The 14,464-nt window shown below is 54.6% G+C and overlaps 4 protein-coding genes across 4 annotated transcripts; 3 read left to right on the top strand and 1 right to left on the bottom strand.

Moving 5' to 3' along the window:
• Window positions 1-3,966: 3,966 nt before the first annotated feature.
• Window positions 3,967-4,392, top strand: V2A60_005805 (uncharacterized protein; the record flags this gene model as incomplete). Its single annotated transcript, XM_083257112.1, has 1 exon — window positions 3,967-4,392. One exon carries the CDS (start codon window positions 3,967-3,969, stop codon window positions 4,390-4,392), a length of 426 nt encoding a protein of 141 aa, XP_083113238.1.
• A 1,027-nt stretch (window positions 4,393-5,419) lies between these two features.
• V2A60_005806 (uncharacterized protein) lies at window positions 5,420-8,842 on the top strand (the record flags this gene model as incomplete). The annotated part of the gene is made up of 1 exon (XM_083257113.1): window positions 5,420-8,842. The coding sequence occupies one exon, from the start codon at window positions 5,420-5,422 to the stop codon at window positions 8,840-8,842; it is 3,423 nt and encodes a 1,140-aa protein (XP_083113239.1).
• Window positions 8,843-9,535: 693 nt separating this feature from the next.
• On the bottom strand, window positions 9,536-11,966 carry V2A60_005807 (uncharacterized protein; the record flags this gene model as incomplete). Its single annotated transcript, XM_083257114.1, has 2 exons — window positions 9,536-11,635; window positions 11,694-11,966. 2 exons carry the CDS (start codon window positions 11,964-11,966, stop codon window positions 9,536-9,538), a joined length of 2,373 nt encoding a protein of 790 aa, XP_083113240.1.
• Window positions 11,967-13,401: 1,435 nt separating this feature from the next.
• On the top strand, window positions 13,402-14,337 carry V2A60_005808 (uncharacterized protein; the record flags this gene model as incomplete). The annotated part of the gene is made up of 2 exons (XM_083257115.1): window positions 13,402-13,516; window positions 13,760-14,337. The coding sequence occupies 2 exons, from the start codon at window positions 13,402-13,404 to the stop codon at window positions 14,335-14,337; spliced, it is 693 nt and encodes a 230-aa protein (XP_083113241.1).
• Window positions 14,338-14,464: the final 127 nt, after the last annotated feature.

Raw genomic sequence — 14,464 nt, forward strand, 5'->3', positions numbered from 1 at the left:
TTTGTGCTGCTGGACTAACTCTGGGTGTAATGGCCTCTTCTGGGAGGTCCTTCTTATCAGAACACCATAGAATACTTGTTGAGCACCGAACTTTCGCCTTTCATACCTTCACTGTTTCTCCACAGACCCCTTTATAGAATTCTGTAAGCTCACGCTCATGGAGGGCACTGCGGAGACAGTCGCTGATGTTTTCTTCCGACTCGAACGACTGGTTGCTCACTGGTATCTTGACATCTTTAGTAGTGCCAAACTTATCAAAAAGCAAAAGAAATCCCCTTTGAAAAGATGATGAAATAAAACGATTACATTACGGGTCAATTATAATTTCTTTGTATAAAATTATCTTAGTTAAAAATACTTTTTCGACAACTTATCTATTAGCTACGCATATGATAAGAATTTTCCTTCCGACTTTTATCATAATAGAATAGAGCCTTTATTGTAAATAGCAGGGATCTGTTTACTCCATTGTAGAATTCCAATTTAGAAGTCTGGAAAGGTTTGAAAGACCATCTACTGAACGAACTAGCCTTCTCAAGGATGCTGTTGAGAGAGAGAGAGAGGAGACGGGGGGAGACAGGATCAGCAGCCACGAGTGCGAGGAAGTGACTGTTGACAGGTACATCAATCATGCACACACTTCCAGCTGTCCCTAGCTCTGGATGCAACTCTCATGTTCCGCCAGTCTGTTCATTACTTTCGCATTCAGGTGTAGTATATGTCTGTTGGGATGCGCTAGGCCACGCTCTACCATCGCTACATGACGAAAGACAGATTAAATCTCGCCTTAATAGCGTCATAGTAGTATTAAAGGAGCTTGATAACAATAGTGTCAAAGTCTTCTATTATTGCTATTATCAAGTATAATTATGTAATTTATTTCATCCCGAAGGTCAATATTTAGGTATTTTTTAAAAAAAGGGGTTCTCCAGTACGAGTAAGGGCTATACGTGCGTCGAGTCAGCTATAGATTCCTATAGGCAGAATATTGCTCTTCCATCGATCGAGAATTTCCTTCCCCTCCTTCCCGCTCCCCTATGTCAATAGTAAAACATTGCAGCATAGTGGACTCGGATTACACGTTTCAAACAGGCGTTTCTACGTGCTTTTAGTGAAATGTCACTTCTCTACTCTCTGCATCAGTTCTACAAACAGGTGATAGTGTTCCAGATACGGTCATATACGACTGAGACATAGCATCACTTCCGCATTGGCTGTTTCAGTCGTCAACAATGACGCCTTGCGCCCGTATGGATCCCACAATGGCTACTCGTAGAGCAAGAAGAGCGTGGTAGACTCCCCGGCCAAATTCTCCTTGGGGCAAGGCGCAGCATTACTGTCCGGGCCGGCCAGCTCGGCAGCAAATGCAGCGGCCAAGTGCCGAGTGCGCCGATAAATGCGATAAATGGGCTTGGCTGTTGCCACTTTGCGCATATCGGCTGGTTCGCACTAGGACTAGGCGCAGATAAAGCTCTCAGAGGGGCAATGTTGGAACTTGGAGAAAGATTGGGGTCAGCTGCCAGTGGTCTCCTCTTGTTAAAGTTTTGGGCGTGCCAGAAACGCCACTTTCTCTTTCTCCTCGTGTTGCAGAATCGGCATGCTAGCGGGAGACCTGACGCCAGCAGAACGCTGACGTGGGCAGATGGGCTAAAAGAGGAGGCGGGCTGCTTGTGCTGGACGCTCCCCTCATCAAAGGCTCGGCAGACATGCATGGCGGACCATTGGTAGCTCAGCAGGAGGTATGGAGTGATGGATAGATGCTGTATTCGGCGGCGAGGCTTGCGAGGATCGGCTACTTGTATCCCAAATGTTGTGCCTTGGCCACCTGCAGGTAACGAGAACGCGCAGAATGCGCAGATTACCGCCCGCCGGTAGACACGGGCGACTCCATTATAAGGCATGAGCACATAGCAACGTCAAGGCACGTCTCAGACCGGTGGCGTCGATAGCCAGTCAGTCGATGTGTGCAGTAATTAGACAGGGCGAAGCGCGCGACAAGTGCAGGCGGCCGAGAAAACAGGCCGACGAGACAAGAAACCCCTCCTGATCACCAGTGATAGGCCGGTGACGACCTGCCAGCAGGCGGATCCAGATTGCTGGGTTAGATTGGTTAAATTTAGGACTGAGGAGCTGGGCGCGGGTTCATTCTCTGTCCATCGTGTGCCCATTTCACCCCTTTTAATCCGGTGTACAGGGTACTTACTGGCACGGAGCAGTGATACGACAGCTAGTTTCAAAATGCTTGGGTTGAATGGGCCACTCTACCAGTAGCGCCACGGTTGAAGTTCCCCGCGTCCAGGGTGGGCACAAGCTAGCAAGGACCCGGATTGGTTCCCCATTGATTTGTGTTTACTTTGATCACGTCTTGGCCGCTGTTGCCCAAAAGCAGGGCCGTGAAATGCTAGACGACGACGAGGCCGACAGCGTGGGATCGCGCATGCAAGATACACTCACAGGGGCTGGTAGGGGAGCAGGAACAAGTGATAAGTCGGTAGCATGAACTGGTGGTACTGGTAGTCGCGTCCATGATTGTAATACGAGCAAGTTTGGTTGCCCGGCAAAAGAGTCAGAGGCCTGAGGTGGTGGCTGCTTGGCTGCTAGCGAGCGTGGGCAACGCGCAATGAGCCAATGATGAGATGGCGCGGTGGAGAATGGAGAGGAGACGTCGGTTGCATCTCATAACGGAGGCGTACGCCATCGGTGATGCGGCCGTGGTATAAGCACGTCCCGGTATTGCGCTCTATGTGCATGCATTCGTGGTGTGCATGGCATGATCATTGTCGAGGCGGGAGGGTTGCGCAGCCATCAAGGTTTGGGCAACGCCGTGAGACGGGTGGCGGTTAGGGAACTCGAGGATTCTTGCGCCCCTGGCAACTACATCCCGGTCTGATGGGCGTCCCCATGCCATAAAAAATTCTGGAAGGCCGAGATGCCGGGGATGGGCGGGTTGACGGTGGTCCCTGCGGTGATGAGTCGAGGGAGGTAAATGAAGTTGCCTGGGGGCTTTGGGTGGGAAATGTGGCAGCCTGAGGAAGCAAAAACAGAATTGGCAGGGAACAAACAGGCAACAAACAGGCGGCAAACGGGAGAGGCAGCAAAGCAAAAGCAGGCACTGGCAAAGCCTCATGTGACCCCCCTCACCATTTGGGCGAGGTTGGCTTGGGCCTTGGGCGTACGCCGCCGTGCCGGGCCAAGGCCAAAAGTGGTGCGCTAAAATAAAATCAATTTGACACAGATGAGTAAGTACTGCTAAAATGTCAGATGCCTCTAGCAATGGATTCGTGCCAATAAAAAGCGTACAAAAAAAGATGGTTACAGGGAACTACTGGGTAGGTAGGATGCTCCATGGCTCCGTATTGGTGCAGGCTACAGCGAACGCTGCCACTAGCGCCCTGCAAGCCTAGCCTGTTTAGTGGATGATGGGCTCGACTTGGCCGCTAATCAAAGGATGAGTTAGTGAATGGACTGAAGTGAACCACTCTAAACCATTCTAAACCACCCAGAACCAAAGTAAGAGGTAGTACCAATGGCACTCTTGGCCCTCTCTGGCTTTCCAAATTCCTCCAAATTCCAGCAGCCCAATTCCTCGGGTCTGTCTCTAGTTACAGGGGGGTGTTTCGATTCCTTGTATCCGTAATGCGTACGGATACAAAGTAGGTACTTACTCTGTATCCGTACTCTGCACTCTGTATAACTATTCACACATTCCCTTCCTTCTCCTTCTCATCCCTCATTCACTTCCCCCTGCCTTCTTTTCCCTTGCCTGTCATTCACCACCCCCTTCTCTACCGTATTTATCCTTCCCACTTCACACTCTTCACGGCAGAGATACACTCTCGGGTCTGCTCTACCTTTTTATCGTCACTGGCCCAAGCCCATATACGTCACTTACACAATTGCCGTCTTCCATCACCCGTTTAGCCTCGCACTTGCTGCTCGCATAGTCGACACCAAACACCACTGGCCATGACCGCCAACGTTACCAGCGACGTCAACTATCTCGAGATGGCTCTGCCTCAAGCTACCGACACGGATATGCGTGGCCGCAAGAGGCACCGCAGCCCTACCCGCCCCGAAATTCGAGCCTTGCGAACCGAAGAATCTAGCACTCTTCGCGGTCGCTCTCGTCACAGGTCCATCTCTCCTCATCGCTCCCAGACTCGCTCCCGTGCTCGCTCTCGTGCTCGGTCCCCGGCGCCTCGTACCTCCAACGCCCTTCGTCTCGCCTACCACGCAAGGCAGCGTGACGCCCGTCGCGACCACTGCCCCTCGCGTGCCACCTCGCCTCACCCGACGGAGCCGCCCTACCGCCGACAGCAGAGAACCAAGAGCCGAAACCGACCGGCACTTGTTGAGCTCCGTCAGATGGCAAAAGCCGACGAGTCTGGATGAGCGTTGCTCTGCATCTGCACAAAAGCAAACGGCGAGCGGAGCAAACTACTGTACATGACTTTATCACCACAGACCAGGCTTGCACAGAGCCTTACCCTTCAGCTGCCGCCCGAAAAGAGAAAAGGCCCCCGAATTCAGCGACAGGAAAAGGAACCAAAATTGCAAATCTGCTTAACCATTTATACATACCCCAAAGCACGGCACAAGATATATGGTTGCTGCCCACCCGCGCATCACAGGCTAAACGCCCCTAATACTGCAAACGCATTTTATGCTCAAACCGCAGTCCCAAAATTGCTCTAAAAGGTCTTGAAATGCCACGGATTGGCACGGAATTCAAAACACAGTGCAGAACCGACCCGGTCATGGAGTTCTCGGATTCCGGCAAAGCTACGGCGGCTGGTCTAACAAACTTGGCTTCCGATGTATTTTTAGTCCCAGGTCAGGCGACCACTCTGCACCACATTGGCGTGCATCAACATCTTTGCAGTATCATTACAACCTAGCATAATCAAAGAAAAAAAAAATAAAAAAAGGAATGCCAAAAAGCATGCCATTTTTCTCTCCTAAATTTCCTTTGTCCGTGTCTGCGCATGTCGGCTCCCTGTCAATCAATGGCCTGAGGTTTGGCCAACAGTCTACTTATACGGAGTGGGCCTCTGACCAATTACACGTGGAACTGACCCAGTATTGCCGAAGCCAGAGCTCCGACACCAACTTTTTCCATCGCGAATAAGGCCATCTTCATCACCCCTAACTGGTCGCCGTACGAATCTCCCAAAAGCGAGGCGCTTTTCAAGCACAAGCAAATTGATTTCGGTCGTCAGTCGCGCGAGATCTACCTACGACGAGAAAGCTGCCGAACAGGCAGTTTGCTCACTCCTGCGACCGAACCCGACCGCACACGAGCCCGCAGTGCATTTCCGCGCCGCAGACTTCTCACACGGCCATGTTGATACATTCATCACTCGCATCCGTCTTCACAACATAGCGGTTACCCAGCTCGTGGGACCGCCGTATCTGCTCCATGATCGAACGGGCGGTGGCAAGCCTGGAGTCGGGTCATCTCCAGCGCGCCATCCCCAAGACACGACGGGCCGCACGCCGGTCCCGTCAACTTCATACGGGCTTCTGGCAGCATGGAGCCTCGGCACTAGAGCTGTCTAGCTTCTGGTCCTTTCCGCCGGGGGAGCCGTCATCTCAGCAGACGACTGAAAAGTCCGTTGCCTCGGAACTGCTCGAGCCAAAACTCGTCGCCACCTCGTTTCTCCTGGACTTTCTATATCCCAACGAAACGCAGTCATTCCTACATCGCATGCTTGGCCCGAGACCCAAAGCAGATCGACTACGGCCACTGCGACGGAGGCAATACTCGGCGCAACACATGGCCTCGTTCCAGCGAAGCGAGCCTTCTATCCTATGCACCACAACATTCGAAAATGTCGCGCGAACATCCTCGGATCCACCCGTACAGTACCAATCAATAGCTACGACGAAATCGGACGTGGTAGCACCCAAATCTGCCGAGGAATCTAGTGAACGCGCTGCGGTACAAGAAAAGACAGAGACACAACAACGCGTAGACACAAAGGCACCCGCAGCCGACTCGGTCAGCCAATCTGGCTCTCGAGTCTTGAGCGCCGGCCGAACTCTCGATGTTGCCTGGAGCCGCTATCAAAAGGCTTCCCGGGAAGAGCAAAAGGCCCAGCGCCCTGAGCTTATCATTGCCCTTGCGAGGACGGACAATTTTCTCGAATGTGCCAGAGCTACTGATTTATTCCAACAACTATCGCAGAAAGAATGGACCGACGACTTACTCTCTGCTGCGATTCGATCACTTGCAGTGTGCGGGAAATTCAAGTCTGCTCTGCAAAAGTTTAACGAGGGTCTTCGACACCACTACGTCGGTGGCATGCAGCACATCGTCTCTAGTGCAATTTCTGGTGGCAAGTGGCAAGATCTAGTTCGAGTCTGGTTCGAGTACTCAAGTCTCATCAAAGAACACGCCAACAAGATGGTACCTTTTGACCACCTTCAATCTCTTCCAGGACTGGAGACACTCTTTGTGGAATTCGAGAAGTATATCAAATATACAGGCCTGGCTCAAATCCGAGCGGAAAACAGAGGATTATACTCGCGTGAGAGCTTTGATCAGCTGCGACACCTGCTGATCCGATCTTTGCTGGCCAAGCCTTGTCAGCCAAGCCAAGCGAAAGACATTCTTTCTCATTACGACAAGACCGCATACTACGAGTTATACATTGCATCAGTGTTGCAATCTGCCAAGAATGGAAAGCAATTTAAATCAACGATGCGAAACCTTGGCAAAGTATATGATGTATACCGGCAGAGACCCGATGCTCAGTTCGCGCCGCACATTCTGCGAGGCATGTTCAACATCTACAACCCGACCAACCCCGCCGGCTTGGCACTGCTGTTTGAGGATTGGAATAAGTCGGAAGGGGGAATGGACGCGTGGGCCTACGAAAGATTTCTAGCATTCTATGCCTGCTCAGGTGACATAGTCGCTGTGCGAGATCTATGGCAGCGATACACTGCTGCGTTTCCCGACGCCATCAAGGAAGCCCGCGGCTTTTACAGCCTTCTGGACGCATATGCACAAGCAGGTGACATTTCTGGTGCTGAGAAAGAGATTGGTGTGATGAAGGGCTTGGATATCCGAACCGACGCAGTAGTTGAAAACAGTCTGCTCAAATGCTATATCAGAGCAGGTAACTACAAATTGGCCATGGCCCATTTCACAGCGATTATCGACAAGCATGGGCCAAACCTTCAAGCTTTCGAGCAAATGATGGAACTTCACTCTGCAAATGGCGACCTTCCGCAGACACTGGGACTTTTCAATCAGGCGCAGACTGCCTTGCTTCGACCGTCGGAGAGTATGGCAACATCGCTTGTGTTTGCATACTTGCACAATGGTCTTATACAAGATGCAGAGAAGATCTGTCGAGAAATGGCACGGCGCGGCATTACAAGCAAGGAAATATGGAACAGTTTGATAGGCGCTTACGCAACCGCTGGCAAACTAGAAAAGTGCTTTCAACTGCTCCCAGCCATGCGGAACAGCAACCTGGCCTGGGACCACGACACTTGCCAAGCAGTTCTTGTCGCTCAGGGCCGGGCCAAGCAGACAGCCTCTGCGCACCGACTCCTACGTAGCGCTGTTGCCGACAACATGCTGCCGATCACGGCCAATCATTTCGCTATTGTCATGAACAGCGCCATCAGAACCAATCAGGCGACGCTTGTTGATCTGCTCGCTACGGAGATGGAGCGTGCAGGCATTCAGCCCAACTTTGCCACGCACTTGGCCCGCTTCGAATCTGGCTTCCTTCGGTCTCCCACTGCTGACCGAACAGCACGACTCGCCAGGGAGCTCGTACAGTACTTGCGGAAGATTGCCCACGACACTGACGCCCCGCTAGAGCAACGGAAAGCCGGCCCCTACACTGCTGTAACGAGGGACGTCAACGAGCTGAACAGAGAGCTCCGATATATCGGAGACGCGCTGAAACTGCTTATCGACAAGCGTGAGATGGTGCTCGCAGAAGAGCTGGTGACGCTCTACGCGAGGCTGCACCCCGTTTCGAAGAAAGGAGAGCAAATGACGTCCGATATCATCAGTGTCATCATGGGCGCGTACCTGGAAGAGGGTCGTCACGCGCGCGTCCTTCAGCTCTGGGCCGTGATCCTCAAGAATATACGCCGACTCGCCGAAAACCCCGCCACCAAGAGCATATTTCCTGTGCACGCATACCATCTCAGCAGGCCCATGGTTCACGTTGCCAAGGTGTACCGCGACGCCGGCGACGGGAAGCGCCTCCTGGCGTACACGCAGGCCGCCCTGGACGCAGGTTTCAAGTTTACCCGCGACACGTGGAACACGCTCATCTGCTGCCTCGCGGAGCTGGGCCAGTGGGAGCCGGCCATGTACTGGTGCGAGACGCTGCTCATGCCGCGGTGGCGTGGCTGGAAGCCGCGGCGGCCGCCGCTGGCCGAGCGCCACGAGCTCACCGACGCGCGCGTGCTCGTCGCCTCGCAGCCGGCCGTCCTCAGCCTGCAGCGCGAGTGGCTGCGCCTGCGCAAGCTCGCCGCGTGGTCGGCCGGCGTGACGGCCAAGCTGCAGCGCATCGAGACGCAGTACCCGCTGCTCCACCACGCCTTTGCGACCGTCGACGTGGCCGACCTGCCCGAAACGTGGGCCGCGCGCGCGGGCCGCGGCGACGGCACGGCCGGCGAGAAGCCCAGGAGCATCAACAAGGCCCTCCTCCGGGACGTGCTCGGCGCCATGCCCCTCCAGGACCTGCTGGCCATGCGCCTCCGCCTCGGCTCGCAGCTCCGCGCGGAAAAGGAGCGGCGCGGAAGGGCGTGGGCCAAGAAATGGGGTCGCGTGTACATGCCGCCCAAGGGAAAGCGACGGCGGTTTTAGCGAAGAAGAAGAAGAAGAAGAAGAAGAAGAAGAAGAAGAAAAAGTGAGCATTGTCATGTATATAACCAAAGCGTCGGGCATTTTCTGTCCTTAGAACATTTACAAGGCGTTTTTTTTTCTCTTTTTGCTCTCATTACAGAGGTATTATGTGGAGGGATGAGGAAACAAAATGTATCACAATGTATCACAATGTATCCATAGATATTTTCTAGAGCTGTTCCATTTTCTTTATTGTAGTCAGTGTAGTATAGAGAAACACCATACATATCTAAGCAACTTTTTTCCCCCACATGGCGTGCTACGCAGGTCAAGGTAATGTGGATTTCGTAGTGATGGTATTGACAATGTCTAGAATGTAGTGATTCTTTATTTGTACAAAAAAGTCTAGTAGTAGAGTTAATAGGTAGGTAGGTAGGTTCCTAGGTAGCCATGTATGTATATGATGATGAGAAAATAAATAATGAGCGACTGCGCTGCAGAGCGATGTGTTTTGGTATCTAGGTAATATGCAAAAGAAAAAGAAAGATCCAGTAAACTCCAGAGCCATAAATCCAAACTGGGAAAAAGGAGTGGTGACGGAAATGCTTCGCCACAAGGTCTTCTCAATGGTCATAATGAGAAGGAAGTGTGGTTAATCATAATTGCATTAGCAAAAGATGTACAATGGCTCCTGGCGAGCCATGATGGTCGTCATCAAGACGACGGTGGTGGTGATAGCTTGTGCGACGCCTGCTCAACACCGAGGGACCGCAACCGCTGCGAGAGCAGTCCCTCGGTCGCTACCACACCACTGCTACTGGACAGGCTGCCGTTGGCAGAATTGATGGCGCCGGCACTGGCAGCGCCAGGGCAAGCGGCAAACGCGTTGCCGCCGTAGCCAACATCGCCCTTGCTGAGCTTCTCGTAGCCCCACGCTGCCGAGTCTTTGGTTGAGGGGCGGCTCGGCGAGTGTGGGGGTCCGTCCACGTCGTCGACGACAATCGGTACGATGTCACTGTCCCGGCGTGCGGGGAAGCGAAACGGCACAGGTTCGACGGGATGGATGTTGCCGGCGCCGGCGACGTGGCCCAGGTCACCGGAGAAGCAGCGTTGGCGCTGCGGCGGATTCAGCGAGCCGAGTGCGGCGGCCGAGAAGGGCGAGCGGTGCGCGTCGCTGCTGATGGGGGGCACGCCGAGACTGCGTCTTCGATGGGCCTTGTCCGCGGCGAGCATGGCGCCGGAGCGGTTGCCAAACGATGACGACAGGGGTGGGTGCATCTGCCGGAGGGGCTTGTAGGGCGTGAAACGCGGCTCGGGACAGGTGGTCTCGTTGCGCAGCTTCTCCTTACCCTCGGGTACGCGGTTGGCAAAGACGATGCGGATGCTCTTATACAGATAGAAACGGCCTTTGCTCGGGCTGCAGATGTGCAGGTGCACGAGGTACCGCAGGGTCGGGCGGCCCATGGCGACGGCGGCAGCGGAGGAGGAGAGGTTGGGCAAGTTGTCGATGATGGGCCCATGGGAGTAGCTGCGCTGCCGAATAAACGTCTTTGTGCCGGGTGGCATGCCAGTCAGGTCATAGGGCACGAGGAAGAGCTTGACGGCCGTCTTATTTTGGTTCTTGACGACGATCTGGATCTGGCCCTTTTCCGGAATGCGATAGCTGCCGCCAGGAGGTGCTTTCAGCGGCGCAGAGTTGAGCGGCTCATCAGAGGGCAGAGGGCCGTCCAGAAGCATGTCAATGTCCATGTCGGTGGACTGGGCCTGGTGGCGCATGGCTCTGCGCTTCCGGGCCTCGGCGTCCGGGTTGGGCAAGCCGTTTTCGAGGTCAATTTGGCCGACGTAGGGACTTGGCCCGTCGTTGCTCTGAGACCGCGCGGCGCTGGTGCTGCCGTAGCTGTAAAAGACGGCGGGAAAGGGCAGCGTGACATGTGGCGGGCACCGCAGGCGAGATCTGCACTTGCCCTTACCGAGGACGCCGATCTGAGCCATGAAATCAAAGGGCTTGGACGGCGTGGTGGACATGCGACCCTGCAGGATGCTCTCCTCGTAGGAGCCCACCATGGAGGCATGGAGCGAGGGCGAAGACTCGGAGCCGAGCGATGGGCGACGGGAGCGGGCTACGGGTCTTTGCGGTGACGAGCCCGGGTGAAGAAGATTCATGCCAGAGCCGGAGGAGCGGCGAGGCTGATGTGCCTGGTAGGGAAAGGTTGCTTCCCTGCGAAACGAGGTACGTCCATGGCCGCGGGATGGCCTGAGGGGTGACGAGAACAGCGAAGGCTCGTCGTAGCTGGCGCGAGACACGTCCATCCTGTCAGTGAGGAAACCGCTCTCTCGGAGGGGCGCCGCAAAGCCGTCCTGGTCCTCGTTGGTGACGGACTGCGCGAGCGGGCTCGTCGGCAGCTGGTAGGCAAATGCTGAAGAGAAGGATGACGACAGCGTTGATTTGAAACTAGCACCGGGTTCAACAAAGGGGCTATGCCGCTCAAAGGGCGTGGACGTCCGCGGCGGCGAGGTGGCTATCCAGGCCATGTCGACGGATAGATGGTCCTGGCGGTGGCTGGTGGTCGGTTTGCGTCGGTGCTCATGCTGCAAGGAAGACGCAGAGGCAGAATCATCATATGTAAAGTCGCCGCTGTGCAAGGCGGAGCGCGGACGCTCAATGGCGAGGCCATCGTGTAACGGATTGGGTATCGGCGACGTAGATCGGTTCTTGTCTGGGGTGATTTGAGGCGGAGAAAGCAACTTCGGGGACTGTGGCGATGTTGCCTGGGCGGTGGGTGGTGATGTGGGACGTTGTATTAAAGAATCGAGCTGCGTATATCAATGTCAGTATTTGGTCATGTTGCACACGAAGCTTTCCGTAACGTACATGGCGGCTGGGGATCCATGACGGACTCTCGCCTCGCTTCAGCCTCTCGATGAGGACAGATCTGTCGAGCATGTGCGACTCATTTTGGTTTTCCGGTGTCTCGGGACGCTGCTCGGGACTATCCGGTACCAGGCCCTCGCAGAGCTCAACGGGCAGGCTGACTTCGGAGAGACGCCTGCCGGCGAGGGCTGGTGCATCGTCGACGACGAGGCGGGCCTCGGGCGAACGTCGAGGCGGGCGGGGATGGTCGATGTCTTCCTGGAAGATGGGCATGGTATCGTGTATCCTGAACCACAGCCGAGCTGCGGCCCCAGGAGCGGGAAATGCAAAACGGCCAACGGTTGGGCGTTTGGACCGGTCGAGGCTGGCGTCGTCGCTGGTACTGACAGGCCGGCCTGCGTTGGGCTTTTGGCGTTGAGCTAGGGTGGTGTCACTGCGGCGAGGGGTTGCACGAGAAGCCGGGGATTTTGCTTTGCGAGCGATGTAGGGAGGCTTTCAAGGTTGGTTGAAGGAGGATAGGAGCATACGAAATAGACGCGGCAGGGAAAAGAAAACCACCAAAGAAAAACAAGGACATACGGAAAGAAAAGGCACAATCAGACAATGGGCAGCGGTGAATCATGGACAGACCGGAGCGAAAGAGTCGGGTCCAAAAGGTGTGTCGGAGCTGGGTGGGGCAGGAAGGCTCGTCATGCGACATCTACAGTGGCAGCGGGCAGGTTGGGCGGCTGGGCGGAAGGCCCAGATTAGGCCTGGACAAGGTGGGCTTACGGTGGATTTGCGTGGGATATCGGGTGGGCTTTGGGGTGGGTGGTAGGTTTATAGTGGGCATTGTGTGCTGTACTCACTACCAGTAAGTACCGGGGAGAGCGGCGGACAGAGAGGCTTGAGCAATTAATAGTACCAGTAGGTACCTACCTAGGTAGGTACGTACCTGAAAGGGCTCTGCAGGCAAGGTCTGCAGTCAAGTACCTCTCCATCTCGGTCTCTTCTGCGGATTATACTGAGTACCTGGTTGACAGGTGGTTCAAGGTTGCCGCTAATAGAAAGCCTCTTGCAAACAGGACTCCGCGACTCTGCAGAGCCTCCCCGCAGCGATGCAGCAACCGAGAGCACTACTGAGTAGATGACAAGGGGTCCAACCGGGCATCACGGTCGATGTGACCCTGCAAAGGTGCAACTAGTGTGTTCACGTAGTGGTAGTCCATGTCCAGTGCAGTGCATGTGTTGTGTGTGTGAAGCACTCTGCCGGGCCACCGGCCCATGCAGTTTGGCGCTCCGATCGGCCATGGAAAGACCTTTGTTGGGATTCTAGCATGCCAAGCCGCAGCTGAATCCCTTTCAAAAGAAAAAAAAAAGCGCCTCGTAGCTTTTTTGTCATGTAAGAGTGTACCATACTTCCCCCTCCTCATCCTTCTCACCCATTTCCATGATCAAAGCCATTTTTTTTTCACGAGATGCTGTCGTGCACTCTTTCTCAAGGTACCAGTAAGAGAGGCGAGGCCATCGCCCGCCACAAGTCTCCACCCGTACGTACCCACTTTTGGCTTAATTCGGACAACCCGCAGAAATAAGTGACATTCGGTCGGTACGGGAGTACATGCGACCAAAGACTTACCGCTAACCTAATGACAGTACATGGCCAAAATATTTTCCTCGCCAGCCATTCACCTTCAAACAGCATACACGCATCGGCCAATCGCTCACGATGGCGCCGAAACCAACAAGCAAACCAGCAAACGACAGCGAAGCAGTTAAAAAACATCGCAAGGGTTTCAGAGTCGGTCCGGACAACTTACCAGACGGGCCGTGGCGTCGTAAAGGTAGGTGCTTTTGCGCAAACAATTTCTTTTTTTTTTGCACTTTCAACTCGTCACAGATGAGAGCAAGTGAGGAGTGGCCTGAGATGCATCTCACGCGCCTGGGGGTTCTTTTTTCTGTACCCGATAATGGGCCTAGATTTTTTTTGAAAAAAATCTTACCTGCTTAGTCTTGTGTTCTTTCCTGTTTGCAGAGAATTTGTCTTGTTTAAGGTGATGACGCTGACGCTTATGCCCCTCATCCAGTCACAAAAATAAAAAAGGATCTCATTCACAAGGCCAAGGTCAAAAAAGCCTATGCCAAGATCAAGGAGCGTGAGCAAAGGAAAGCTGCCGGCGACGGCGAGGCCGAGCCAGATGCCTCTGCCGCTGACAAGCATGACGGCAAGGATAATGACAAAGACGACGACGTCGACGTCGACGACGCGGAGGAGCAGGAGCAGGAGGAGTCAGGTGACGGCAGCGGCAGCAACGAGGCGATGCACCCGACGCGGGAGCTCATGATCAAGGACGAGGAGGTGGCCCAAAACTCGGCCCTGGGCGGCGAGCGCGGCGACACGACCAGCGACGGCCACCGCCGACGCACCCGCCGCCCGGGCTACTACGACAAGCAGCTGGCCAAGGCCGACGAGCGGAGGGCCGAGGCCGACCGACGCGCGCGGGAGCGCGAGGCGCGCATGGCCGAGAGGAGCGCCCGCCTCGCCGAGCGGGACCGCTTCAAGAGAGCCATGGCCAAGACGGTCGGCCGCGACGGCAAGAAGAAGCTGGGGCGCGAGAGCGGCATCCTGCTCGACAAGGTGAGGAAGATGGTGGCCAACAAGTGACGGCTGCCAAAAGGAGTGGGGTTGGCATGGCATGTTGTACTACGTATCAAGAGGTTTCCCTTTCTTCTCTACTTCTTCTTTTTTTTTCTCTTTTTTTTCTTTGCAAGGAAATTTGTATAGATGGCAT

This window comes from Cordyceps javanica, chromosome 3, assembly GCF_051103115.1.
Source record: "Cordyceps javanica chromosome 3, complete sequence".
In the NCBI taxonomy this organism is placed as follows: domain Eukaryota; kingdom Fungi; phylum Ascomycota; class Sordariomycetes; order Hypocreales; family Cordycipitaceae; genus Cordyceps; species Cordyceps javanica.